This window comes from Motacilla alba, chromosome 12 (genome assembly GCF_015832195.1).
Source record: "Motacilla alba alba isolate MOTALB_02 chromosome 12, Motacilla_alba_V1.0_pri, whole genome shotgun sequence".
Classification (NCBI taxonomy): Eukaryota; Metazoa; Chordata; class Aves; order Passeriformes; family Motacillidae; genus Motacilla; species Motacilla alba.
In genome coordinates this window covers 6724459-6752059 of record NC_052027.1, presented here as the reverse complement: position 1 = coordinate 6752059, position 27601 = coordinate 6724459, and the positions used below count along the sequence as shown (strand labels likewise).

The 27601-nt window shown below is 46.5% G+C and overlaps 1 protein-coding gene across 5 annotated transcripts in view; it reads right to left on the bottom strand.

Annotated features, from left to right (window-relative positions):
- Positions 1-8560: 8560 nt before the first annotated feature.
- Positions 8561-27601, bottom strand: part of ADAMTS9 (ADAM metallopeptidase with thrombospondin type 1 motif 9) — an 81864-nt gene continuing 62823 nt past the window's right edge. For 2 of the 5 annotated variants that reach the window (XM_038148877.1, XM_038148878.1), the window contains exons 31-40: positions 22972-23142; positions 21317-21511; positions 19371-19503; positions 19026-19120; positions 18370-18464; positions 18142-18275; positions 16575-16666; positions 15033-15137; positions 12967-13061; positions 8565-12677 (exon numbers count right to left, since the gene is read on the bottom strand). In XM_038148877.1, the coding sequence (XP_038004805.1) occupies positions 12972-13061; positions 15033-15137; positions 16575-16666; positions 18142-18275; positions 18370-18464; positions 19026-19120; positions 19371-19503; positions 21317-21511; positions 22972-23142 (1110 nt within the window). In that variant the 3' untranslated portion in view covers positions 8565-12677; positions 12967-12971. The other 3 variants (XM_038148879.1, XR_005258364.1, XM_038148880.1) reach the window with 3 other exon arrangements.

Genomic DNA, 27601 nt, shown 5'->3' with positions numbered 1-27601 from the left:
CCCGGCGGCCGCCCCTCAGCCGCGCTCCCGCCCCTCACCCGCCCCTCGGCCCGCGGGCACCGCCCCGGCAGGGACCGGCTCCCCCGCCCCGCTGCCTTCGCTCCTGGCAGGGCTCGCCGCGCTCCCCGGGCCCTCCCCGGCCCTGGCCGCCCTCGGGGGCACCGCGCTCGGCCGGGTGTGCGCTGGGCAGCGCGATGTCCTCGTTAGGCTCCGGAGCTGGGTGGCGATGAAGAAGCTGAGCTCCCCAAGGGCAGAGCTGAGGCTCTGCAGGGCCGAGGTTACCTGCGCTGTGCTGCGGATTTTACTGGCCCAGGCAGGGAGCGATCATCCCGGGTTCCTGCCGGGCGTCTGGTCCCCTCCTCAGGGAGGACAAATTCAGCCCACAAACAGAGCAGGGTGCAGGAAAAACACTGTCAGAGGGAATAGGTTTGCGGCCTGAGATGCTGGAGTGGGACACGAAGCACCTGTTACAGCCCCGGAGCTCACGGTGCTCCCGGGAGCTACTCGAGAGCCAGCAGGGCTGTGAGCCTCGGGGATCCTGGGATTCACGGGGCTGGGAGCTGTGAGCTTGGAATCTGTGGGGCTGGGATCTGTGATCCTGGGATTCACGGGGCTGGGAGCTGGGATCCTGGGATCCATTGGGCTGGTAGCCTGGGATTCATGGGGCTGGGAGCTGTGAGCTTGGAATCTGTGGGGCTGGGATCTGTGATCCTGTGATTCACGGGGCTGGGAGCTGGGATCCTGGGATCCATTGGGCTGGTAGCCTGGGATTCATGGGGCTGGGAGCCGCGATCCTGGGACTCACGGGGCTGGGAGCTGTACGGGTGCCCATGCATGAGCCCACTCTTGTCATACATACAGTGCACTAAAAGCAATGCCCACCCCGTGCCCCTGGGGTTTGCAAGCAAACAGCACATCTGGCACAAGGCAGAGCAAAATGAATGGTGGGGAGAGGAGGAGCAGCAAACGCTTCGCAGAGCACAGGGCTCCTCGGAAAATCTTCCCCAGTGGGGCTGGAGCGACTTCCCCATTAGCATTTCACAGCTTCACCCAGGGTTGTGGTTGTTTGCAGATCCTGTCAGCTCTTTCCCCTCCTTCCCTGCCTCTTTGTTCCCTTGCCCTGCTGCCTCACAGCTGGTTAAAATGGTAACCCTTTGATAATTTCTTTTTTTCATTTAATCAGTTCTCATTTTTGTCAATTCTTCTCTTGTATCTTCTTCCCTGGGAGGCTGAAATGAGGCTGGGAGCTGTGTAGCTGAGGTGGCCTTTTGAAGAGTCTCAGACAAAAAGTTTCGGGGAGATTTTCACTCTTTCCTGCCATAAATACTGTGCTTCCTTAAAAAAACCACAAAAACCAAAAAAACAACCCAAAACCCAACCAAACAAAAACCCAGATAAAACAAACAAACACAACCTAAGGAAAAAAAAAAAACAAAAAACCCCAAAAACTCCACATGGAGAATTTTATCATGGAGAAAATTTCCTTTTCCATAGGCCTTCTTCATAGCACTGAGAAAATATTGAATGCTCCCTGCTCTGTTTTTCTGTGGTTGCTATTTTTACCTTTCTGAAACCCTCCAAGCTTCCCTCTATTGCTCCCTTCTGCTAAATTTCCTCATCATTTTCCTTCTTGGTTTCTCTCCCAGTTTCCAACTCACACAGTGGTGCATGAATATATTATAAACTCTCATGGGAAGAGGCGATCTCTCCAAGTATACATTCATCACACAGTGGGCAACTGCTTGCAGACTGGGGTTTGACCTCATATTGAAACATCTCAACCTACAGCCTGTGTCCAGTACCTAATACATTATCAGGGTGCTGAGTTACTGTTAGCTCTACAGAAGGACAATGGGATTTCAAGGAGTGGATGTCATGCCAGAGAGGGCCTGAAAATCTCCAGCACTTTGGGTGTCTTGCATAAGGTTCAGAATATTTAAAACTTCAATTAAAACTGCTGAAATAAAAGCAGTATTGGATACAGGGCTTATAACAAGATTCAACGTGCTGTGGGAAATGCTTTAAAGGTGACCTGCAAATCCTCTTTAATTGCTCTGCTGTTGCAAGAGATGCTGTGCGCCCTCAATAACAGGGCTGGCGAGGACATCTGCTATGAGTTTAAAACAGCAAATGTAAGTCAAAGTTGGAGGATAAATTCCTTGGAGGTGTGGCTGTACTGAATCACAGCTCCAGTCTTCTGATGAAGATGCAAGTCCTAAATTGCTACCTAAAACAAGGCTGGCTGGTCCCCTCCCAAGCTGTCCATGAAGCTTCCCTGTCACCCGGCTTGTGTCCTCCAGGCTCATGCCAGCAGATACTGCAGGCGCAGGGGGTGACACGAGCAAGAGGCAGGGGAGGCTCTGAGCATCAAGGCTTGCAGTGTGTTCAGAGGAGAGAAGATGGGGGCTCAGCCTGGGAGTGCAGAAGATGCAGACAAGAGGGGTGAGGGGTGCTCGCTGCTTCTGCTCTGCTGTGCCTGCAGAGGGATCTGGGGAAATCAGGTCCACGCAGAGCCATGAAAATGTTCAGGTAGCACAGACCCCAGTGAAGTCAGGTCCTTAAGGACTCCTGGTCACCTAAATATCTCATGGGAGCAACAATTTCTATCTGGTCTGAGACATCCAGGGCAAATGAGGGGCTATTCGAGAGGACCCCATCCCCTTTTAGGGATGCTCAGATGCTCCGTCTCTGTAAGGAAAGAGCCAGGCCAGAACAATATCTCTGGGATGCACTTGGGAGAGGGAGGGGATACATTATCTCATTGGCCTCAATGCTCCTCTTCTCTTTCCTCCCCCAGAAAAGCTGCCAAGAGTAAAGAACTCTCAGGAAATAAACTCCCACTCCCTTGTTCTCACCATGTGCAAAGGGGATGATGCACCATCCTGGCATGGCTGGGTAGGCAGGGGACAGCAACACAGCTCCAGCCCTACCTGTGCTACCACGACAGCTACTTTCAAAAGGGGATTTTGCATTATTATTTTTATAGACATGAAGATCTTCCTCTCAAGTGGAGGCAGACTCAGCTTGGAGGTGGGGGGTGTCAGATACTGCTGTCAAATAGGCTCAGAAACAGACACACATGTATAATACATGCTAGACAGTTTGGCTGACAAATTATTGTTTCTGCTGTCACTTAAATTGTTCCATACGTGATCTTCCCCTCCCATTTCTGTTTCAATCAAACCTGCCTAGGGATGACTCTCCTTCCAGCCCTTCTCATGACTAAACCAGTTTAAAACCCAGTTTGCTCCATTCATGCACTGTGAGTTAGACCCATTTCCCTTTTGAAGTTGTGGATGGCCAAGAGGAGGGAAATGACAGGGATGCTCTTTGCTTCCTGCTCCCTGTTGTACCTGATACTACAGAAATAATTATGATGAAAATCAAAGAGCTCAGGGAAAGGTATAATACAGCTCCTGTGTTGGCTTTTGGTCACAAGGTAGGTGGAACAGGGACTGGCATGGGATAGATCTGTGCAGAAGAGCAGCCTGGGATGCAGGGCAGAGCTGTCATTAGGGCTCTGTTCTCCTGGTGACCTCCATCCCATGTGGGACACCAGCATGTGCAGTAGCAGCAGTGATTGTGTCCCAGCCCCGTGGGCAGTCCTCAGCACCTGGGAAGAGGAGCTGCAGGTCCACAGCAGTAGCTGCAACCAGGAGATGGGAAATATGGGGACAACTTGTGCCACCTAAGACCATGGAAAGTCTGCCTCCAACTCTGGTCCAGCAATTCTGGATGGGAGTTAGCTGGCAGACAAAACAGTTTTGTGTGTGAAGCCAGGAAAATTTGCTAGTCTTTCCAGGAAAGTGCCCCTGGCTTTTCTATCCTGCAAACCATGCCTCATGTCAGGAAATCACCTCCAAAGTACTCACATGCAGGAAACTCTCAGCATCCCTCCACCAGCTCTGACACCCCTGTGCCTCTTACAGTCCAGCCCTGACCATCAGCACCAGGGCAGGGGTAGCACCAACAGAAAGCAGTGGAGTAAGGCAGAAAGCAGCTCTCATTTTTATGCTGGACCCATCCATTTCTCCCCTCTGTGATGTCAAGGTGAATTTGGCTGTTGAATACCGAGTCAGTCCCCTCGTGCTTCCTCCTGCCAGCAGCCTGTGCAGGTGAATTACAGCTCAACACGAATCCTGTCTCCATCTAGTACCCTGAAGGTAATAAATGCCTGACTGTTATTAGCAAGTTATTGTCTGAAGCCTTTCGAACAGCAAAAGGAGAGCTTAAAAATACCTCTAAGTGCCACAGCTGCTGAAGGAGTGTGATGGGGACTACACATCTAATTTGCTGCATCGTTCCTCCACCAAGCCTCTTCTTCCTGGGTAAATGTGCCCCCATGAGGGTCTTTTAGGAGTTCTCAGTGTTTCCGCTCATTCCAGCTCCAAGATTTGCAATTACTGCAGGCAGAAAAGGCTGTGCACAAACCCCAGTTTGAGGTGGGGATATGGAATTTCAATCTGTGCTGTGCATAACAGGAACCCAGGCCGGGATGAATCATGCTGTGTTACTTTGGTTTTAAATTTTTTTTGCACTGCGTAGGATTTTCTGGGGCATATTCCATCAGGCACGTAATGGTCAGATTCACTCTGAACGTTTCTTACACGGGTACTTTGCAGTACACACACTTCAAATGTCACAAATGGCAACAAAGTGGGCTTAGCAACTTAACAAACCCTTCTACAAGTTCTGTAGATCATACATTTTCTCAGTGCTCTTTATCACAGCCATTTGACTACTACTTTTTTGTTAGATTTCTCTGTTCTGAGGTATTTTGATTAAAATGGTACTGAGTAATTGCACCTTTTTCTTTCATCAATATACTCATTTGTAAATATCCCAGGAATTTTTTTTGTGTCCTCCCACCCAGGAATGCAAATGGCCATTATGTGCTCCCCAAGGTATCTCCAAATAACCCTTCTCCTTTTAACCTTAGGATTTTATTGTGTTAGTTGCTAAGTAACTGAGTAAGATTTATAGCCATCTATTGTTAATTTTGAAGGCGGTCTTCAATTTCCCTGTAAATAGCATTTGGGAGTTGGAGTCCACACCAATAAAAACTTGGAGCCCAGTCCCACTCTGTGGAGAGGAGCACCTGCTATGAAATGCAGAGCCAAGTGGATATATAAAACTTATCCTCCAAAAAGGGACCTGCCCCTCTCAGACTGGGCATTGCTGAGGTGCTGGAGGGACCCTGGCCTCTGATGCCAGCATGGCAGAGTGTCACAGGCCCCCTTTCCTCCCTCCTGCTCCTTTCCAACCCCTCTCCTCATCCTTCAGGCTGTTGCTTTCCGAAATGAAAAGCCAGTGCTTCAGCTTTTCCCAGATCTGTATTTATTTCTCTGCTGTCAAGCTGAGGAACCCCTCGGCTCAGCTCCCCCAGCCTCTCTGACAAAGGGGTGGGAGGTGGCCCCAGTCCACGTGGTTGCTTAATGCCTTTCAATTTGAGGCTAAACAAAGCAATCAGGTGGGACCCTGCCAATTTGCACAAAACATCCTTGTGCTATAGCAACAAGTAACTTTCTACTATCCCCCTTCACTCCCTGGATCTCTCTTTGGTGCAGCAAAATGATTTGCTTTATGCTGTAAATTCACACTTCTGCCATGCTACTTTGACTCTTCAGGACTATTTATGAAGATAAGGGAAAACAAAGCAATTTAGGGTAACTGGCGGGGAGGCAGGAGTCAGCAGGCACGGCAGGAGGTGAGCTGGCAGGAGTGAAGCCATCCTGCCCTTCCCTTGCCACAGCACTGGAAGTGTCACAGATGTCCTGCAATCCCTCACATTAATCATTCATTTGCTACCCTGCCGGTGGAAAGGTCCTTTGACTCATGTGTTTAAAGCTGTTTTGTTGTTCTCTTTTGATTGGGAGAAAAATAAAAGAGTCTTTTACTTACCATTTTACCAGGTTGAAGCCTGCTTATAAATAGGGTAGAGAAATGCCTAGCAAAACCAGGCTGTTGGTGGTAGCTGGTCAAAGGGAAAAATCGGAAAACTGTCTGTGGCCCTGAGAGGCCAGAAATTGTTTCTTTTCTAGACACCAGTGTTATCAGATTTTATATTGGTGCCATTTTTGCCTGCTGGAGCCACCAGTTCTTCAGCCAAGGCAAGCAGCCCAGGACAATCCTGCTCTCAAAAGCTTCTGGTTCTCCCAAGTTAAATGCCCCCATACATTTGAGTTCTTGAAAGCCCCAAGCCACTGGGAATGATCAGATGGGAAAATGCCATTAGTGAAATCTGAATGCCAGTCGTACCTGGAAAGCTTCACATGCCACTTGCACAATGTGGAGGGAAGCTGAAGAGGAGGATACACTCAGGTTATCTTGGGCAACAGCCTCTCTGGGGCAGGCAGGCAGCTCTCAGGGGTTATTCCAGGTGAGCTCTGCTCCAGCACAGGGCACACCCACTGCATTTTTCCACACAGAGCAGGATGAAGCTGTCGGTGTTGACAAGAGCTGTTGAAATGTCTTCAGGACACCCCGCTTCAGGCAATTCAGTCAGCAGAATTTAGAAGTATCTCTAAAAAGTGGATCTGAAGGGTATCACCTCTCCATTTGCCCTACCTGAATGGAGCAGCAGCTCAGGTGAGAGTCAGCGGAGTGATCTGCTGGGGTTTCCTTAGATCACCTGTACCACTGATCTGGGTTTACTGTCCCCCTGAGACATGTGGATTTGAAGAGACATGGCATGCTCAGGAATACTCTGGGAGGAGAACAGTGAAGGAGAGACAGACAGCAAAGTGTTTCAGCAGCTGAACTCCAGCCCAGGTAAGAAGAGAGGCCTTTGCCTCCTGCTCCCACAGACAAGGCTCAGACTCACTGTGCTGCTCCTGTGCTGCCAGGAAACAAACCTCCATGGCCATTGCTACCCTACATCTCCTTTCAGCAGCTCGTGGTTTGAAATTCCAGGTCTCAGTTGTTTGCCAGTTCAGCTGTGCTGCGTTTTCTGAAGCAGGGAAAGGCTGCCACCAGTGTGTACCTGCTTCTTCTAAGCTCTGGCAAGGCATCAGCCTCAGTGGCACCACTACACACGTGCATCCTGCTCCAAAGGGCTACTCACCCCTGGGACCAAGCTGAGAAACTTCATCTGGGAAGTCCAAGCCATGCATGAAGCCACAGCTCCAGCCTCTGGCAGCATCTGGTACCTGCTCGCATCCTCTGCTGCGGGCGGCCTGGCTCCCACCTGCCGGGGGGGCTTGGAGGCACCAGCTGTATTTACTGCTGCTTGTATTTGCCAGCAACAGCGACGAACCTGGACGTGTCTGTTCTTGCCAGCGAGTGTGCAGGGAGCTATTCCCGCTTCCCTGCTGCCGGCAGCAGGAGCAAGGAGAGCGTTTCACAGCCAATGCTCCTTTCTGTGTGGGGCTGAGGAAGGCAGGCAGCAGAGCTGTGAATAGCTTCAAAGAGGAAGGTCAGCAAGCCAGCGAGGATGGATTAGAAAAGGACAATGCAGAAAAGACCTGATTAATTTAATTGCTCATCTGAAATGTGGGCGCAGACTAAAGAAGGATGAAGAAATTATAAGCATATGAATGGAGCCAAGTAATGATTTTAAGAGAGAATATCAGAGCCCTGCCTCCCCCTGCTCCCTCTGCCCCACATACAAAGGGCTGTATTCAGAGATTACTCCAGACTGCTGGCTCTTCTCCTCATACTGTCTCTTCAGAAATGGAGACACTGACTACCAACACATGTTTAATTAGCTGCAGCTTGATCTTGTTGCTGGCGGCTCAGACTCATCATTAGAGCCAGGCATGTGCCAAAACCTGTGAGGAGATGTAATGTGGAAACCATTCTGCTTCCAGCAGGACTGAGGTTTTCCTGGTGGAAATGGATTGATGGGCATGGCCTCAGCCTCTGCATTCATATCCTGCCTTGAAGGACCTGGATCAGTGTCACAAAGGAGAAATGCATTTCTACTTCCCCTTGCTTAAAACAGTACCTACATCAGATCTTGTACTTACAGTCAACAGATCACATCTCCAAACACCTCAGAACCAATATTTATAACTAGAGAGAGGCAGAAGTAATTTCATGGAAAATTTCATAGGTTTGGTTCTTTTGTTGGTTTTTTGGTTTTTTTTTTTTTTTTTTTTTTTTTTTTCAATTGGAAAAAACAAACAAAAGAAACCTCCCCAGGAAATATAGTATAAAAGGCATTTGGGTTAGGTCAAAATACTATGCTTTTTTTTTTTTTTTCTGAAATCTGTGCCTTGTATTTGCTAATGTTAAATAGCTGGAAAATTAAGCCAACTTTGAAGTGGAAACTCAGACCCTTCTGTGAAGGCTGAAAATAACTTCTTAGCATTCTTCATCTCATCATTGCAAAGAAGAGGTCAGAAACTTGTCAGCTAAATCTGCTTCTGGAAAGCTACAATTCCAATTGCCTGGATCACTTCACAGGCAAAAATACTTGGAAAATGCTGGAGTGAGACTGACAGGCACCACTTTCGGTCATCAGCTTCCTCCTCCTGCTCAATGAGAGCCGGAGCTGCCTCCAGGAATCTGCTCTGCAGAGGGACTCATCCCCTCCCACAAGAGTCACCAACATTACAAAGGGCTGTGACTGCTGGATGAACTGAAGCACTCTCTTACAACGACCTGGTTGAAAGAGTTCTCCATTTGAAGAGTTCAAGTGATGGGAGAACTTAAGGCCTGGGCTGAGCCACTTCAGCTGTTAATGATGCCTGGGTTGGGTTGAATTGCTGTGCCTTTGCCTGGTAATGGGAGGTGTCTCACCTCAGTGCTCTTCCTCTGACAGAATGCTTTCTTCTGAGTCAGCCCTCAATCATCTGTTTGAGGAGTTGTGTTGGAAAGACTCAGTAGAACAGGCTTCTCTGCACTCTTCAATTTTCAAAGTGTGACTATGAGGAAAGTGAGGAAAGGAATCAAATGTCCTGATTTAGAACTAGTTCCTTGAGACATGCCTTTCCAACAGCCTTCAACAAAATGTCTTTTATTTTTCTGTAGAAGAAAAATGCCCCTCATTGGGGCAGAAGGCCAAAGTGATCAAGCAATGACCCCTGTCTCTGAAGCTGCACAAAGAGACTGAAGAAGAGTGCTGCAATTGTCATAGAACCTCAGCACTAAGCACACAGAACCTAAGCACTGAAAGTGTAAATGACCTTTCATTATACAGGGCTGGAAGGTTAAATATGATTCAGGGTTTGTCTATTAATTTCACAGCAGCTCACATTTAAAGTGTTTGTAATAATTTATTAAGGATAAATTATAGAAAAGACATTTTTATGAGATTGGTCATTTAAAATAAGAATTGAGCTTTTGAAACACTGCATGTTCTGTTTTCTGCATCTGTCAGTGTTTCTGACAGCACAAGGGAGGAATCCTCTCTCCTTTGAAAAAATAGAAGCTGGAAAAGGCTGGACCTGCCAGCACTAAGAGATCTGCAGCATTTTCTGAGACAAAGCATGAGGAACATATAAGGTAAGACAGAAATTGCCATTTCACTCTTACCTGCAGTATCTGGGGCAGTGGTGATGTAACACTGGTTGCACTTCAACACTTGATTGTCATCCTGGAAGACAGTCCCTACGTTTGCTTCCTTTTCAACCAAATTTCTCCTGCCTGAATTGTCTTGCATATTTGATACTATATTTTCCAATTTAGAAAAGTTGATTTTTTTTTGCACATTTCTTTCCATAACACTAGAAGTGGTGTGGACCAGGCCCATTATCCCATCTCATGCCTCAAAAACATTTGCAAAATGAACTGCTTGTCTCCCTTATATGCCATGTCAAAGGATGTCCCTGGTCATTGAAGGCCAGTCACCAGACAGGTCTGAACAATGCCCGGGACATCTCTGAGATGTGCTTGTGTGTATTGTGCACCTTGGAGCAGTCCTCTCTGGACAGAAATTTGGGAGCATCAGCCTCTCCAACCAGCAGGACATGAGTGGGTGGTCATGGCCATTCTCCAAGGTGGTCCCTGGTCCACAGACTCCAACATAGGTTTGAGGCAGGGCTCCATACAAACAGCATTCTTCCCATCCCTTATTCCTTTTCCATGGGACAATCAAACCAAAACCTTGGAAATAAACACCAGCACAGAAAAGAATGTTTATCATTAAATGTATTATTCCCTTGTGTACAAAGTATTTTGCCTCTGTTTGTAGGACACAGGTATTGAAATACGATGGCAAATGCAGCAAGACCATACAGACATGTCATACAGGTATTCTCATTTCCTTTTGAATATAATCAGAAAGAAAGGAAACATTGTACAGGAAAGTGCTTGCAAAAAAATACCCCAGTTTGTAGAAAAATAATGGCATTGATATACAAAACCCAGAGTTCTTTCCTGAACAAGAAATGTCTATTGTCTCTGATCCTCAAAATCTGCTCTATTTAATGATGACCATTAAGGAATGTCAGGATCGGTGCTCTGTCATTTTTTCCCTTATAGTTTATTTCGTATTTTTTAGGTTCTGCTAGCTCTGTTAATAGCTGCCTTGAAACTATATGGTAGAAATGAATTTGTACAGGTCAAAATACTATTTCTTTTTATAAATAGCCATTCGCTTCATTTCACTTCACTTACAGTGGTAAAGCACCACAATTTCTTTCTGAAGTTCATAGTGCAATTTTCCCTTTTCCCCTACAGAATTTATACATAAGCAATTATCATTAGAAAATCACTATTCCATTATTAATCCTTTCCCCTTTCCTTTTTTCCTCATTCTCTTTCCCTTTTTCCTCTTTCCTTTACCAGTTCTCCAGCTGATAGGCTGTAGCACAGCCCTGCTCGCCTGTGAGGTGTCTCCCAGCTGACAGCAATGTGTCAATCCCTCATTGTCAGGCTGACAGGTTTCACTCCAAAGGCTGAACACAGCCTGGCACACACAGGTTATGAATCCAGGGATTGGATCATTTATCACCATTGATCCAGCTTTTTGTAACACACTGATTACACATCCCTTGGGAGCTCTGTAAAAGACTCACACAAGATCCCGAGGTTGCGTTGGGTAACTGCTTGCATCCAAAATGGAAAGAGTTATCTGGAGTAGCAGATAAGCCTCTTTGGTTTTCCAAACTGCTGGTAATTTTGTGCTGAAAAGCTTCCTTTCCTTGTACTTTGTGCTCCTGGCTGCCTTGACATAAAAGGTGAAAGGGCAGCACCTTCCTATCACTAAGTAAAGTTGTGGAGAGAGAGATAAGGGACATAGTCATAGACTACAACAGTATCCTGGTCACATCACCCCGTTCAGTGTGCTGCGAAGCTCTGTGAAAGCGTGGCGTGCCACAGGCAGAGGGCTATGTACAGGCAGGAGCCACCACACCTAAGGGACATGGCTCCTCAGTTTGATTAAAAAAAAAAGCCAACAGCAAATGTCTGGCTGCACATGGGAATGAGGAGAGGCAAGGAGCACAGATGCCTTACCAGGAAGATCCGAAGCAACACGGGAGTAGGCGTAAAGCAGCTTGCTTTTGAAGGGGGGGCAGAATCATCTGTAGGTACAGAGTGATCTTGCTGAAAGGAGGCAGCGAAGCCTCCCTTTGCAGATGGTCTGGGAGTGAGTAGGAAGCTGGGGAAATGCTGCAAGTGCCTGCAGGGGAGTACCCTGGCCAAGAGAAGGGGTGGCTTGGCTGGGCGTGCTGTCCCCATCCCTGGGTGTGCTGTCCCCATCCCTGGGTGTGCTGTCCCCACAGTCCTCACCAGCCCCATGGGGAGGGAACACCACAGGGATGCTTTTGTCTTCACGCTAGGATTTTGTAACAAAGTCTGTAAGAAACTACATCTCTTCTGAGAACACAGCCCAGGGAAACATATGGCCTGATCAGCCTGTCTGGGATGAGTTAATACCCCGCTTCCAGATGGAGTCAGGAAGCACAGTGGCACATGCAATTAGGAGACAAAGATACATTTTTTTTAAAAAGTGAGTTCACTTCAGAACCCTAAAAAAAAGGGGGCTTGAGCTGAAGATCCATCTGCAGCAATTTTCCTAAACCTGGGGTAGATCTTGATTGATTTGAATTGCCTGACAATTTTTCTGCTTTATCCCCTTCTTCAATGATAAAGGCACTGGATTAACTAAAACTACAGAGCATTAATAAATATCATGTTAGCACCAAACCAGTGCTTTCAGCACTGGCCACAGAGGTCATGTGAAATTCAAAACATACCTAAAAGATAAAGATTGCTAATGCAACTAGCACAGTATTCATTGTCATGTTTTCCTTGAGTGCTGTCAGCCTAATCCCTAAAAATAAAAATTTAAGCACATCTTGTCTAATTTCCTTGCATAAAGACAGATTGAAATGCCAAAAATACCCCTATGCAGATTGTGTAGCACCGTGGAGGGCCAAAGCAGCCCATAACTGAAGGAAAATTACTGACTGAAAGTAAACAACTGAATACAGTGACAATTAAGTATCACTTGTCATAATGCTACATATAATGTAGAGTATGCAAAATGCAGTGGTTTGACTGCAGGATTTAACAATAAAAAATAAAAATAGTAAAAGCAGCCTTAATATAATGATTTTACGTACAAAAATATTAAATCAAAATAAATAATCCCAAACATAAATATTATACTGTACATTAGGAATATGCAATCTATATACACATATACACAGATATAAAAGTGGAAGGCAGAGGTATTGCATCACTATCCTTCATCCATCTCTCATCTCCATTGGCTGCTCCCAGAGAACCTGGAAAACACAGAAGAGGTGCACATTTAGAGTCATCCTGGCCTCTGGAACACGTCACCAGAGAAACTGGCACAAGAGCAGAGCAAAGGTGGGTGCCAGTAAGGTGGGGAGGTGCTTCCAGGTGACAGTGCTGTATCCACAAGGGTTACTGGAGAGCAGGGGATCCCACTGGGATGCTGTGTGGCTGTCACCAATGCACTCCATGTCTCTTTGCAAGCATGGCCTGATCTGCTCCTTCAGGGCATTTTGGGGGAGATTCTCCTTCATGCAGAAGCAGCTGAGAACTCACCACTGCTATAACACTTGAATGTCGAGGCCTGTTCCAGATGATGGAGTGCACTTCCCACAGTAACCACCACATCTTCCTACTACTTTGGTACCATCCTGCAGGCAAAATCAGAAATAACAGCTCAGTAAGAGCTCAGGAATTCCATGCTGTAGAGGGGCCAGGTCTGGGTTACTCCAGCCACCGTTTTTAGGGTGTATAAGAACACAAATGATGCCAAAATCAATCTGTGAAATCACTGCTGTATTCAAATATACACAAATATAATTCTCTTCGGTGCTAGCAGGTCAGATGGTGGACACAAATAGGAAAGGGTAATTTTGATTTATTAAACTGAAAGCTGCCCAAGGAGAAGGCCATTTGGAGGGTATCTCAAGGATATCTGCTTTCTCCAGTTTGCCCACAGTGAATAACAGGAATGAGTAGAAAACTTGGCTCATGCAAGAACAAAGCCACTCTGGGTCAGCAACAAGTGCTCAGCTCTGCCTGAGCATGGGAAGGGCATGGAAAGGGTATTAGCAGGCAATACCAGGAAACATCCACTTGGAAGGGAAAGTCCTGGAGTGGCTCCAGAGACAAGAGAAGAGGGAAAGTGACAGGGTGAGGTGATGTCACTTGCTGAGGTGCCAACCCTGCTCCCCTTCCCACAGCCAGCAGGGGTAAGTATGGAGTGGTCCTGAGGTTGAAGTGGTCTCCAGGTGAGCCAGGCAAGCAGGGTGCACCTCTGGGCTTGAGTCAGGAGATTAATACCTCCACCTGGCCTTCCTTATCTCACCTCTGCAGATTCTTTCTCCTCTTGGTCATTAGAATGGACAGACAGTCCTTGAGGGGAATTCAACCCTCAATTACCAGAAAATTGGACTTAAGCACACAATAGGCTTGCACAAAGCACTTCTTTTTAAACGAGCTCCACCCTGCCCTTGACATTATTGATCTGTGACTGCAGCAGGCTGCTATCATCTCTTCTCACTACACTGTTCTTTCTTCTGCTCCTGCAGGCAATTACACCCTTGGAACAGCACTTGACAGATGCCACCAGGTGATGGAGGATTTTTGAGCACCCTTGTTCCTTAAAGTTGTTGTAATTTTGCCAGCCATGATGTTTTCTGCAACCCAAAAGTTGACTTCTCTCCTTTTAGAAGGGGAGGATAGAAAAGCACCTGCTGGAGCTGACATACAGGGCTGGTCCTCTTCCACCTGTACTGTGGTCAGATCTGTAACATTAATTCTCCTCTAAGAGCACCAGCACAGAGGAGACTCATGCTCCCCAGAGCCAGGGGGAGACTGAAAGCAGTACAGGAGATGATATTTTGCCAATTGCTGTTTGTTAAAGGATGGTGACCTCCATTGGAGAGTTTTAACAGGGGCAGTTGGGATGACTCACATGAAGTAACAGCCAAAAAAGCCATTCTGGGTTTCTATCATTTCAGAATGTGACAGAGAAGCAACAGAGTGGAGGCACACAGTGACTGCAGGAGGTGTTAGCAGGCAGGCAAATTAAGCAGTACAAGTACAAATTTGGCTGTGAGTGATTGTGAAGGGCTGCCTGGCTTACCCTGAGGCTGCAGCCAGTAGAGCCCCAGGCAGTGACAGGGGATAGTGCCTCTGCAACATTTGGTGACTTTCCCAAGGAGATAAACCCAGACCAGACCAGCAGGAAGGTCCACATCCTCCATGCTTTATCAGCCATGTGTTGGAACAATTCTCAGGGCACTTGCCTGGCACCAGACCCTACCTGAAGGTCCAACTGTGCTCTGACCCTGCCCTGCTGCCCTGCCTTGTGATGCATACTCCATGCTGGACATCTCAGGCAACTGATTAAGGATGTGTCTGCCCCACAGCACTCAGTACTTTCAGCTTCACAGTTAATCAGGCCCACTAATTAATTGCAATCACTCAGATCAAGCTAAACTCGCAAGGGCCTCGCCCCACTACAAGTACATAGAACACTTTAATGTCAGATGTTCATTTTTTGTTAGTCTCCATTGGAAGATGTTGCCATGAATGACAATGTGGTGATTAAAAACTTCTGATGAGCAGGCATAGCCATAATTAAAGTTAGAACTTACCGGGGATTTCTGAATTTCCGACACCGCGTAATTCCCTTGTGAGAGCCACTTGGCTGTTCCCATCAGGGACAGGCCTGTCCCGTACAGGTCTATGCTGAAGCGACCCTAGAAAACAACAAGAGCCTGGTTATGCCAAAATGCCATGCTCCAGACTCCCAGCATGCCACGCTGTCACTTTTCTAACAGCATCTTGACAGCAGAGATTTCCTTGTTTTCCATTGCTCCGACTATGATCATTGCACAAATCACAGCATGGCTCACATTAGGAGTTTCTTCTCCTTGGTGGGTGCAGAGGAGGGACTTCAGATTGCTTTAGAACTGCCTTTTCCCCCCAGGTTTTCACTGCTTTACTCTGTTTTTGCAGTGCTGCTTCTCTGCCGGCTGAGGGCATTGTTGGCTTTCCCATGGCAAACTGCAGAGCCTGACTGCTCCCGCAGCTGATGGGAAGGAATTTCAGGGATGTGCTGCAGCTGCTCTCACTGCTCCCTCCTCAACTGGAGAGGGCACACTTGTCCTTGTTTTCCTTATTTTCCACTTTTTTTTTTTTTTTTCCCAGACTAGTGAAATAAAAACTCTTCTGTTTCTTTAAAACATTTAATTCCACTCTTTCTCAAAATGAAAAAGAAGGATGGAAAATTAAGGACTATGCCAGCATCCAACGTTCAGCCCCCCAGCCCTCCCTTCACCCCCATGGCAGACTCCCGTCCTGCCAATTTCTGGACCCATGGAAGGATCCTTTGGACACATCCCCAGGCTGATCCACAGCCCAGCAAGGCCAGGCAGTACCAGATGGCTGCTAGCTTTGCTCCTTGCACTGGCTGCTTGGGAATGCTGATTTTCTGTGAGGAGCAAACTGTCTGGGTCAGGTGGATGGATATTAACATTTATGAGCATTCCTGAGGTAAGGAGTCAATCCCTAAGCTGCTGAGCTGTGCAGGAAAGTGTCAGCTCTGAAAGCAGGGCGGGAAGGAGATGGAGAGGTTTGCCCTCTGCTGTCTGCTGCTGTGACACCCTGTTAATGCCCTTTGCCAGTAATGCCCACCCAGCACCTTGGACAGTCCAAACAGATCACTTACCATTCCCAGCCCCAGAAAAAGTAGCTGTGCTGGGGACATGCAGCCGGCCATCCCTAACACAGTGTTATTTGTCCCCTACAGACTTTTGAAAAGCATCTACTCCCTGCTGCTCTCTCTGCTCAGCATTTCCACCAAGTCCTGTCATGGACTGATCCTCCTGTCTTCAACTGTGCAGGCAAAACCCAGTTCTCCCTCCACAGCCTCTTTCTTCTTCCTTTTCTCCTTAGGGAATGTCTCTTAGGCAGCCACTGGCCTGATAACATGGAAAATGGAAACTACTTTCTTCCCATTCACAAAGGGAACTTTCTCCATCACTTTCTCCCTCTTCACAAAGGGAAAAGTTTCAGATCGCTGAGATAAGAATGTGCCACTCACTGAAGTTGGGCTGCTGCGATCAGCAGTAATTAATAGAGGGCCTGAACATAACAAATGGCACCAATTCCTGTTAAATGCTCTTGTCAAATACCTGCGGGCATTTGGCAGCACTGTAGCAGTCCCCAGCAGTGGCATAAGGAACAGGTCGTCCATCATGTGTCTGTGCAAACTGTAAATCAGTTGCTGTGGAGAAGAGTTGGTGAGTAACATGGAAATAAAGATGCAGGGAGAGAGACAAAATAAATGTAAACATGCTCTTTGCTAATGTTTAAATTCACCAAAGCTGGCTTCCCACATTAACGTAGGAAGTCAAGACTTCTATATTTTTATGATATCAATATTACTGTATTTTTTAATATTAAATATCCTGATTCATCCCACATGTGATTCCCAGCACATGAGCACTGAATTTAACAGGACACTTACACTCAGTATTTACAGCTCAGTTTAAATCTGTCGGTGATTTAGGAACAAGGTATAAATAACAACAAAACTCAAACCCTTAACTTGGGGTTTATTTCGCTATCAAAAATTCCTCACTTTCAAAAAGGCTACAGCACCTTCTAAATCTCTCTTTTAAACAAAAGCAAACAACATCTCTGCTCTCCTGGCTGCCCCAGCCCAGGGGTCGGGTTTTCAAAGGGAATTGGAGTATTTTGCTCTGGAGGGATCTGAAGTAACTGAGACTCATTTAGATGGGGATGTGAGATAGCTCCTGCCTGACAGAGGTAGGTGCCCAGCTCCTTTTGAAATTCAAAGGGAGCTGGTATCAAATTCCCAGAGGGTGGTTCCTTTGAGATCTTTACCTAGAAGCTTTTACAGATTATTAGTTGCTTTTTACAGATTGATAGACTGGGAGGTCTTGAAAATTAAGTGATAAAACCCACTTATCAGATAAGGAGTCGTTTTACAGGGAAGGATTTTGATTTGCTAAAAACCACTTAGCTATTTACTGAATGAACTCCCAACAATATGTTGTATTTTTAAAACACTTGCTGAAAACTGATAGCAGTGGAGTCAGGGGGACTGAAACCATAACCCCATGGAATGCTACAGGGTCTCTGGTAGTGGGATGGGCTCCCAGCTCACAGGAATGACAAAAGAGACAGTGTGTTACTCTTGTTGCACAGATATATTCTCTTTCTCCATTGCAAATCCATGTCCCCAGCCCTCAACACAAGTTATTTCCCTGTGGTCTGGCTCTGCTGAGAGACTTTTCTGCCCTGGCCACTGGGAATAGCATCCCCCCTCAGTGGAGACCCCTGCACTGGGGTGGAGGGGGAGTGGGGCAGCTCCTCCCTGGTTAGGCTTTGTGTCTGAGTCCATTCTGAAAAGAGGGGAGCAAATGAAATAAAATAAAATCCTTCACAAAATGCACTGAGCTGCTGGGAGCATGCAAATACTCATTCTGCAGAGCAGATACAACAGGAATTGCCTTAGTATTTTCCTGTTTTACAGAGAAATATCATGAGCATCTCTGATGTATTCAGTCTCCCAGTGTAAAGCAGCAAACAGGTGACCAAGTCTAAAAGCAGCTTTTAACAGGAATTCTCAAGAATATTGCTCACTATAGTACTACTGCTTGCTTGTAGTTACAGCTATATTTGTGTAAAATAAACATTTTTTTTTTTTAATGGCAAGGCCCTGTTTTTACTCACTTATTATTTGCATAGTGTTCAGGTCCAGCCTTACTTTGCTGAAGGTGGAAAACCCAGCTGCTGTGTAATCTTTCCTACACTGGCAGTCTTCTCGTCTGCTCCCGTTGTACGGACACTCGGTCGGGTTATGCAATCTAAATCAAAAGAAAACCCTTTCTACTCATGACCAGGAAATATTGCCATGGAAAACAAAAACACTGTGAGGTTCATGATTACAGGATTTCTTACCTGTATCCATACACCTCTGAAAAGTTCTCTGCATCCCCGTTTACAAGGGTCACATACTCCTTTGGGCTGTCAGTCTGCATCCCAGAGCAATACACCTGAGAGAGAGAAGCCAGAATTGTGTCATGTGCAAAGGCATCACTGAGACAACTAAAGGCAGAAAATCCAAGAGTGGAAGTGAAGACCATGGGCAGGGTCCTCTTGAATCTTTAGAAAACCCGTTATGTACCGTTTTGCCCGGGGGTTTCGAGCTGATCTGAGGAGCTCTCAACACCCCAACGTTACACCCCAGAATAGCTCAGCATTCTCTGGAAGGCATAAAAGGAGCAGGAGGCTGATGTGACAGCGTCAGGAACAAAAAGGCCACAAGCTTGTGCTCCTGGCAAAGACACCTCACTATTGGTGAAAAAGCGATTTGGTTTCTTTGTTCTGTGCTTTTCTACTCAATGGCCCAGGCGGGACCTTTTGGCTCATGGCCAATTAGCTGTCCCCAAACTTGAGGTGAAGTCCCCAAGGTCCTATCAGTGACTTTTCTACCTGATCACTGGGAGAAAGTTCTGGGCTCTTTCCTTTTTGGGGGACAGAGGAAGGTTCTGTCACTCTGTCCATAGGGGGCACATTCCTACACCATTAACTATCATTGTGTTGCTGAAATGCACCTTTAATGACTTTCCTTTGACTTGCAGGAAATATTCACCATCTTCAGTGACACCTTCGAGATTTTTAACATCTTTGCAACTCCTTGGTAAGTCACCTGAAACAAAACAGAAATACTTGTAGTCACTGAACAACTATAGTTCAAAATTTATTTTGGAACACTCTGAGGCTTCCAAAGCATCAAAACATCTTTTTTTTTTTATTTTTAACAGCTTTCTCTGAAGTGTCTTAGTGCTTACTTGGATGGCTCCCAATGCTTGGAAATACTGCAGATCTCTAGGAGTTTGAGGGGAAAAGATGCTGAAGCCATGAGAAAGGCAAAAGAAGGTGTAAATCTGCAGACTTACAGTCATGGACATTGTGACATGTCCTCCTCTCTTCAGGTTTCAGGTCCACATGGCACAAGCTGCTGACCTGGTCGTCGTTGGTCAAACACTGCACTGAGCGGTGCATGACCCCAACTCCACAGGTGACAGAGCACTGTGGGACACAAGACAGAGATTCCTGGTTTATCTCAAGGGTTTATGGGCTCCAGAAAAAAGAACAGAGACAGATGGTTTCCCTTGTATCAAGAGACAGCAGCAAAGACTTCAATCCTGTGAAGTGTTCAAACACAGGCTTAATTTTAATCAAATGAGTAGTCCCTTCAGTAATTAATCCCTTCCTTATTATCATTGATTACTTCAAGACTACCATACTTTGCTCAGTGTTTGCACACTTTGCTGGATGAGGCAGTTGGTTAAAGAGAACCATGTGCTCAAGTGAAATTGCTTATTTTTCATATTAGGAAGATTGTTGTTTTCCACACAAATTGCACCAAAAAAAAAATGGAGCCTGAAAATCTTCTCTCCCCTCACCTGCTGGGAAAATGGCTACATCTGTGCAAACACTGGGTCAACCTGAAACCATCCAGATTAAGGGCAATCCTAAGGCTGAAATTGCACAAATTGCTGGAGGTACCAAGCAGCAGAGCATCCAGCTACTGAGCACCTTGCTCCTCCATCCACAACTTGTTCTTTCAGGTACTTGAGAAATGAAAATCAGCTCTTTCTACAGCTACTAGTTTAGGCTATAAAGAAAATGAAGTTTCTCATCCATTTAGAAATTATTATTCTAAAGGAATACACCATGAAGAAAATGGTCTTCAATGGCTCATGGTATTCACAGCTTGGGCATTTACTCTGTATCAAGTCCAGTTCCATAAAATTTAGCTGAAGTGCTGAGTAGGACCCTCTCTGTCCATCAAAGGTGATGGCATTTTACATTAAATCCCTTTCAAAATCACAGCTGACAAGGGTCATGGCACTTGGTGGTCACTGGGACATTTAGCAGCCCAAAGTGAGGAGAAAGGTCTTGCTCTCTGAAATGAGTGCTCATTGCAGTGAAGTTGGATTAATGAGTTGGGTATTTAGCACTTAAATTCTGAGGGAAAATACCAATTAATTGAGGCTGAGCTCTTTGCTATAACTCCTCTGTGCTGACTCACAGGGAGGATCTGAAGCTTCCTATGGGGCAGGAGGAACTTAGGTTTCAAATGGCTTTGCCAGTCACCGTGACAACTTCTACTACCTTTTACTTGGCTTGACACTCATCGCCTTGTAAAGGTTTGACAAATTCCTACAAATGCCTGAGCTGCGTTAATAAATCAAGTTTATGGGAGAAACATCACATTTCAAAGAATGTCAGAAGCCCTAAGAAGTGAAATGTTATCACCTTAACTAAAATTTGATCTTGTAGTTCAGGTCCCAGAAGAGGCTCAACACAAATAACTTTAGCAGAAAGGCCAGGTTCTTTCCCCTGACCTGTCCTAGCATTTGTGAGAAGGAGGGGGAGGAAAAAACAAGAAAAAAATAGTTTTAAGGCTCAAATGACCAATGTTTCAGCCTAATGCTGGCTCCCAAGTCTTTCTCATACATGTGGCCAAGCGGGATCCACTGCAGTTGCCAGTGACCCACCAATCCTTCTAGCACAAGGCTTTCAAACCCTTGTTTTCTGCAATGACCCCACTCTTTGACTAAGCATTCACCATGGCCATCAACACGGCCACAAATGTCATCTTCATCCCAATTTTGATGAATGACTCTGCTTTTAGCTGCTGGGGTTCCCCTATACAAAGGGGTTCAGTCTGAGGTATGGAGCCCTAGACACACCAGGCCTGCTGCTGCACCAGAGCATTCCATGCATTAATTTAAGCACCTCTAAAACATTCCCCTGCCAAACCTTTGGTCTGTGTCTAAAAAAAACCCAGGTTGTTCCAGCCTTTTTGGCCAAAAAAGAAGTTTGCCTGACTTACGCTTCCCCAGTTGCCGACGCGCCAGGAGGCGGAGATGGGGCACTCTCCGAGGTAGCAGGGCTGGATGTTGGGGGGCTGTGTGCCAGGACAGTTGACCATGTTCTGGTACCCGTACTCGTAGTGGTCCTTCCCGGTGTAGATCTCACTGCAGGACACGAGGCGCTGCCTGTATCCCTTCCCACACGTGACGGAGCACTGCGGGGACAGCAAGCACCGGTGAGCACCACGTGCTTCAGGAAGGCTGCCCAAAATGGGAGGGGAGGAAGCCAGGCCTGACAGCTTTTAACACTGGAAGCTGCTTCAAGGGATCACTGGTATCTATTTAAGCCAGTAATGAATATTGTAAGTGCCTACTGCAAGTGGGCTGGTGCCTAATATTATCTTTGAGCAGCCAGTTCATCTCTGGGCTGGATCTACAGCTGCTCCAGGCTGGCTCCTGGCTGTGTGTTATTTCTTCCCAAGCACAAAGAAACGGGCAGAAGATCCATGGGAATTCAAAAATGTCTCCATTAGTTGTTTTGGTTTAGTGGATTTTTTTTGCCATGGGATACAGAGAGATAGAAAATGGTGAAGGTCGACCCTGAATTGCAGGTACTTGTCAGCAACTAGAAGAATGAGAAATTTTCCATTGTAATCAGAGGATAAACAGCACTTCTGCCTTTCTCATCAAAAGGCTGAGTGGGACCTGGGAGAGCCAAACTCTGGCTCTGTAAGCTCTCTTCACCTCTTTGTCTTCAAGGGCCTGAGTGCTCCCAGGTGGTCTCCCAGGCACTGGGGGTGGGTAGAGGATGCCTGGGCAAGGAGCAGCCAGAGCTCCAACCTGACAGGCACCTCAATATTTCTCTTAAGAAACCACTCAGGAGACCAGGCTGCTGTGAGATACTCTCATGTCTCCACATTTCTCCCTCCTTGCACTATCTCAGGTGGCTTGGCTCTCCTTCCCCTCAGTCCTGCCATGTTTTCTTTTTTTCCCTTTTCTTGTTCTTTCTCTTTAATCAGTGCTGTGTCAGCAGCTGCCTTGTCATTTCCCTCTGCTGTTTCTCCAACTGGAAAGTAATCCTTCACTGGCTGCAGAAGGAAACAGGCTGAGATTAGCCTGCCTCCTCCCGCATGCGGCGCCCGCTGCAAGGAAAACTCATCTATTTTCCTCGCCTTCCAGCTGCAAGGGTGAATGTCCTGCCTCCCCTCACTCTGGGTCCTTGCCCCTGCAAAGGCAGCACTGAGGAAGGATGTGCCCCCATGGTCACCTCCAGGCTTGCCTCTCCCCCGTGATGCACATCTGGACCCTTACACAACTCACAGGGCCCCAGAGCCCCCAGGGAGTGGATGGGAATAAAACCAATTAATTAAATAAATGAAATAAACCAGCAGAAAACCAAAGAGGGTGCCCGCTGAATGCACTGTGCTTTGGAAGAAAATTGCCTCCAGATAATATTAGCTAGGACCCTGAGCACGCTGCTTTTAGTCTTTAATATCCTGGTTGTCTCCCACAGCAGCGCTCCTTTCTATCCAACAGGGAGACTGCACACCGAAATAAACCGAAAAATAATAAAACCCACAGCGCTGCCTTGCCACTGCTGATGGGGGCTGCAACACCTCAGCAGGGGCAGTGTTGAGAGGAGGAGAGGGATGCAGGGATGGGGCTGGGGCCTCACCTCTGACCACTCTCCCGTGATCCAGATGTACTCGCAGGGGGGCAGCCCGCAGCTCTCCACCTCGGGCGGGCGTTTGCTGGCCTCGCAGTAGCCGCTGCTCTGCAGCTGCTCGCTCTCATCCACGCAGAACACCTCGCGGAACCGCGACGCCTGCCCGCACGTCTTCGTGCACTGTGCGCAAGAAACAACAGCTCAGGCAACCCTGAGGGACTCCAGGGAATGAACCCGCATCCAGAGCGAGCCCTCCTCCCAGCAACCCCTGTAAGCTGTCATTGGTATCACCTGCGGGAAAATTTTCCACGTGCTGCTGCCAGTGACAAACTGCTGCTGACCTCTGGAGGTACTGACCCAAATCCCCAGGAGAGAGGAGAAACCACGGTAGCAAATATTGGGATGGGACAGATGTGGGGTCCAGCTGTGGTAGGATTGAGCATGCTGGGCCAGGAGATAGGGCAAGGGGAGAAGAAAGGACCAACCCCCATTATTTCAACCCCTAGTGAATACAGCAGTTTGGAGAATGACAACTCAACCATCCCCCTTGCAAAAATCACACTGCTGCACCTCTGGCTGTGGCTGGCGTGGGGGGAGCTCCTTCCCCAGCTCTCTGCCTTAGCATGGGGACACAGAGAATCATCACAGAGTAGTTTGAGTAAAAAAGACCTTAGAGATCATCTCATTGCAACCCCCTGCCATGGGTAGGGACACCTTCCACTAGAGCAGGTTGCTCAGAGCTTCACCCAGCCTGGCCTTGAACACAACTCTGCAACCACTGCAGTGGAGGCAGCCCTGCAGGTTTATTCTCTTTTAAACACTGCCCTGCCTGATATTAAGAGCAACCCATGCCAGACAAGTACAACTGCTCCCCAGGTCCTTCTGGAGATTTCAAGGACTCAGTTCTTTCTCTGCTTGTCACAGAAAAACAAGCCTGACTGTGAGGCTGTGTTCTTGGGAGTGAGGCTGTCCTTGGAGAGTATCTTAGAAAAACACATAAAACAAAATAAATCAGTGTAAGAGCAGCTGTCTAGATAAAACCCTATTTTCTTTTAGTTATTGCCTGTAATGGACTTCTAACACTTTCAACTAACTGGATTAACGAGGAGAAAAATGCATGAAAATAATCATTTAATAGAACATGTAGGAAATGTCTTCCCCTTAAGGAAAAGGATAAAACATCCAATCAGACCATCCCTATCTGTACAGAAACACTGCTTGAAGTTACCTAGGCTTGGAACACTGTGCCAGTTTAATCTAGCTAGAGTCTTACCCTCCAAACATCATTTCCAGCCTCCCTGAAGCAGCTCCTGTTCTCCTGGCTGGCCAACAATTAGGAAGATATTAGTGGGTTCAGCTAATTGCAAAATGCAGGCACTGTCATGGCTCTGTTACTGTAATTGGCTGTCAGAACCAGGATTGTAAATTATTTGAGAATATTGAAAAATTAGATCAGTGTGTGGCAGCAGCAGCAAACCAGGAGAGCAGCAATGAGCACAACATCATGTTGGGTGTAAATATTTAAAACTGGGGCAAAGTGGAAAGGGATGGGGAAGGAGAGGCAGCTCCACAAAGCTGCATTTATTCCAAAGGAATAACTTAGGAGCTCTTAGGCAACAGTCAACATTGCAAAATCTGCAGTCTGCCAGAAGACCCCAAGGGCTTTGTGTGCTTTCAACCTTATTTACTCTCTTGCTTTGAGTCCTTGGAGTGGAAGCTCCTTCTAGGTCTGTGCTGAAACATGGCAATCCTACAGGGGTTGGAGGAATTTGCTGGAGTGTGATTTCCCCAGAAAGCAAACCAAGTGAGCTATATTTGCCCATCTCTGATTATTTCCCTATTACATAAGTAAAAACTGAAAGGGGGTCATTGTGTGTGAATATGGCACCACTACAGCTCCATCATCAGGGAGCTTCCCTGACAGCTCTCCAGGCACCTTTTGGGGCAGCCTGAACCCCGACCTTCCTGCTCAGTGGGAGAGGGGTCACAGGCTGCTCAAAGCTTCCCTCCTCTCTGCTTTGGCATTTTCCAGCCCAGCGAGGGCTCAGCAATACAGGGTGAATTGTTCCATGGCCCCTCACAGCCAAAGGAGGCACCTTGAAAGGAGTGGGAAGAACCAAGCCTGATTTTGTCTCGTCTCCTTAATTTATATTTCAAGATAAAATTTGCAAAGTGCATTGGCTCATGCTTCACTTTAAGAGGGTGAACCATGTCTATGCCATCAAGGCATCTTCTAACATTGGCAGTGAAGATATCACATCAAAAGCCCATCCTTGTTTAAAATCATTACTTGCTGATGAAAGACTGACACTCCCAAGCACAGGCCAGCCTGATTTGGGTTTGTCTGCAAACAACAGTTGTGTGGCCAAATAAACCTGAGCCAGCTCTGTGCATTTTGTCATCATCAGAAATTGAAAGTTTGGTTATTTGTATTTTTAAGGATAACTGGCAAGTAAAATAATCCCACTGAAATATTAAATGAGGCTCAAAGACAGGGAGCCCATCATAAATTAAATCAAAGAGAAACATTGCAGAGGTTCCAATCAGCCACCCCAAAGTTATAAAATGTTATTCATGTAGAAAGCAGACAGTTCAGCTAGCATGGAAAGGCTATTTTTCCTTTTAATGCAGTGACAGATTTTACATGAATTCTCATGTTCAAGACTGATTTAAATCTCACACAAAACAGTGGGGGCCAGGCTATAACAGCTATTGATAGCAAAATCTGAAAACAGGTCAGGCATTTGACAATATTTGTCTCTTTTGCCTCATTTCCCAAATTCTGAACTATTTTCCTGGCAGATCAAATTAAGGATCATTTCAAGCACTTCTGAAACTGCTTTAGAAGAGCAATAATAATAATTAAAATAACCCCAAAGGCATTGCTTTGCAAAAGCATTGATTGTTTTCTTCTTTTTGTAAATAACAACCTGACACAGAGATGAAATGTACCTCCCATGCCATGAACGCTTGAAACATGCCTGAGTAACTCTGCAATTCAAATCAGGCAAGGATGGCACAATTTCCCCCAAAAAGGCAAATGTCAAAGATTCAGGAGTTGCATGGCAGCTTCCAGAGCTGTGCATTGTCCTTCCACAGAGGTTCATATTAAAGGAAAAAACCTTTATTTCTCCCAATTTTCTCTTTTTCTTTGTGACTCTAGCCTGAATTTCATTTTGACATTAGCAAGGCTCTTTCTATTGACTTTCTTCTCCCTGGTGAGGGCACTGAGAACAGGTGATTAATGGTGATACCCCAACAGAGCAGTAAATGGTTTCCAGTAAGTTTCATATTCCTTCTCATTGTCAAGACCAACACTTTTTTTCTAAACAACACAAGTACAACAATAAAAAGGAGCAATTAAAAAACCCCAAACCCTCTTGAGAGATTCCCTTTAAAGATAAGAAATCAAGAACAAGACGGCACTGAGATGTTATTTATATCCTGCCTTCCATGTCAATTAGGGTTCATTGCTGCTCCCTGCTCAGAGAATACCAATGCAATCTGTGCCTCCTCATGGACACTGCCCATGGCTGGGGGGGAGGTGCTATTCCTTTATTTCACTGTGTACACCAGAACAAAATAAGAAGTGCTTGGAAGAAATGCTTGGAATCAGCCAGAGGGGCAAGCTCACATTGGGCAGCTCCTGCATTTTCCTGTTCATGGTTACTTATGAGTACTTATGAGGGTGAGGAAACCTCCAGTCCATCCTCTTAGTAAAGCCCCTTGGGGAAAAAACAAATCTCCACAATATGCTCAAAATTTGCCCAGTGCAATGGGGAGTCCTGGAAAACTTCAGAAAACACCAGTATTTGAATCCCATCAAGGGCTCAGAAGGGTGGGGGCAGGCACCTCTCCAAACTGTTTTGAGAAGTTGCAAAAATAAGGGAGACAGGGCAAAACTTGGTTGAAAGTTGGACTTGATGATTTTGGAGGTCTTTTCCAACTTAATGATTCTAAGATTCTAGAAAGGATGGGGCAGGAGCTGTTTCTTTTCAGGGCTGATTACAGCACTAGGTAAGGACTGACACTACATGCTGTTTGGTGACCTTTTTGCTGTCTTTAAATTTATTAGCTGAAGAAGTCAATAGGCTCTGTAAAACTAAAACTGCAAGGAAGCTGCTGGAGCCCCCTCAGCTGTTCCTACATTTCCCTTTCTGGCTGGGATGTTTCCATCTGGTACCACTGTGTGACCAGCCCAGCTTTGCCTCCTGCTGCTTTCCATCACACTTCCCTGTGTACTGGGAAGCAGCTGGGAAAGAGCACAGCCCCCTCTGGCCTCCTGCACTTGTGGCTGAGTTACACAGGATTATAAACCCAACTTCCCAGCACTGCTGAGATTGGGGAAATGAAGATAAACTTGTGTGTCCTGTTCCCGTCAGGCTGAGGTACCACGTGCAGAGGCTAAAAATGGAAAAAAAACAGAATGAAAAGAATAATTTTGTTGTCTGGTCTGAACTGCCTCTGTCAAAAACTTCTGGGCAATCAAAGGCTGACACAGCACCCTCTTGGCAGTGCATGGGAGGGCTCCTCCTGCTCAGAATCCCCTCGTCCTCCTACCACCCACCAGCCTTGAGGCCACTCATTGCCCACACTCCAGGAGAGTTGGAGTCACTCCCTAAACCACTGGAGCAGCAGC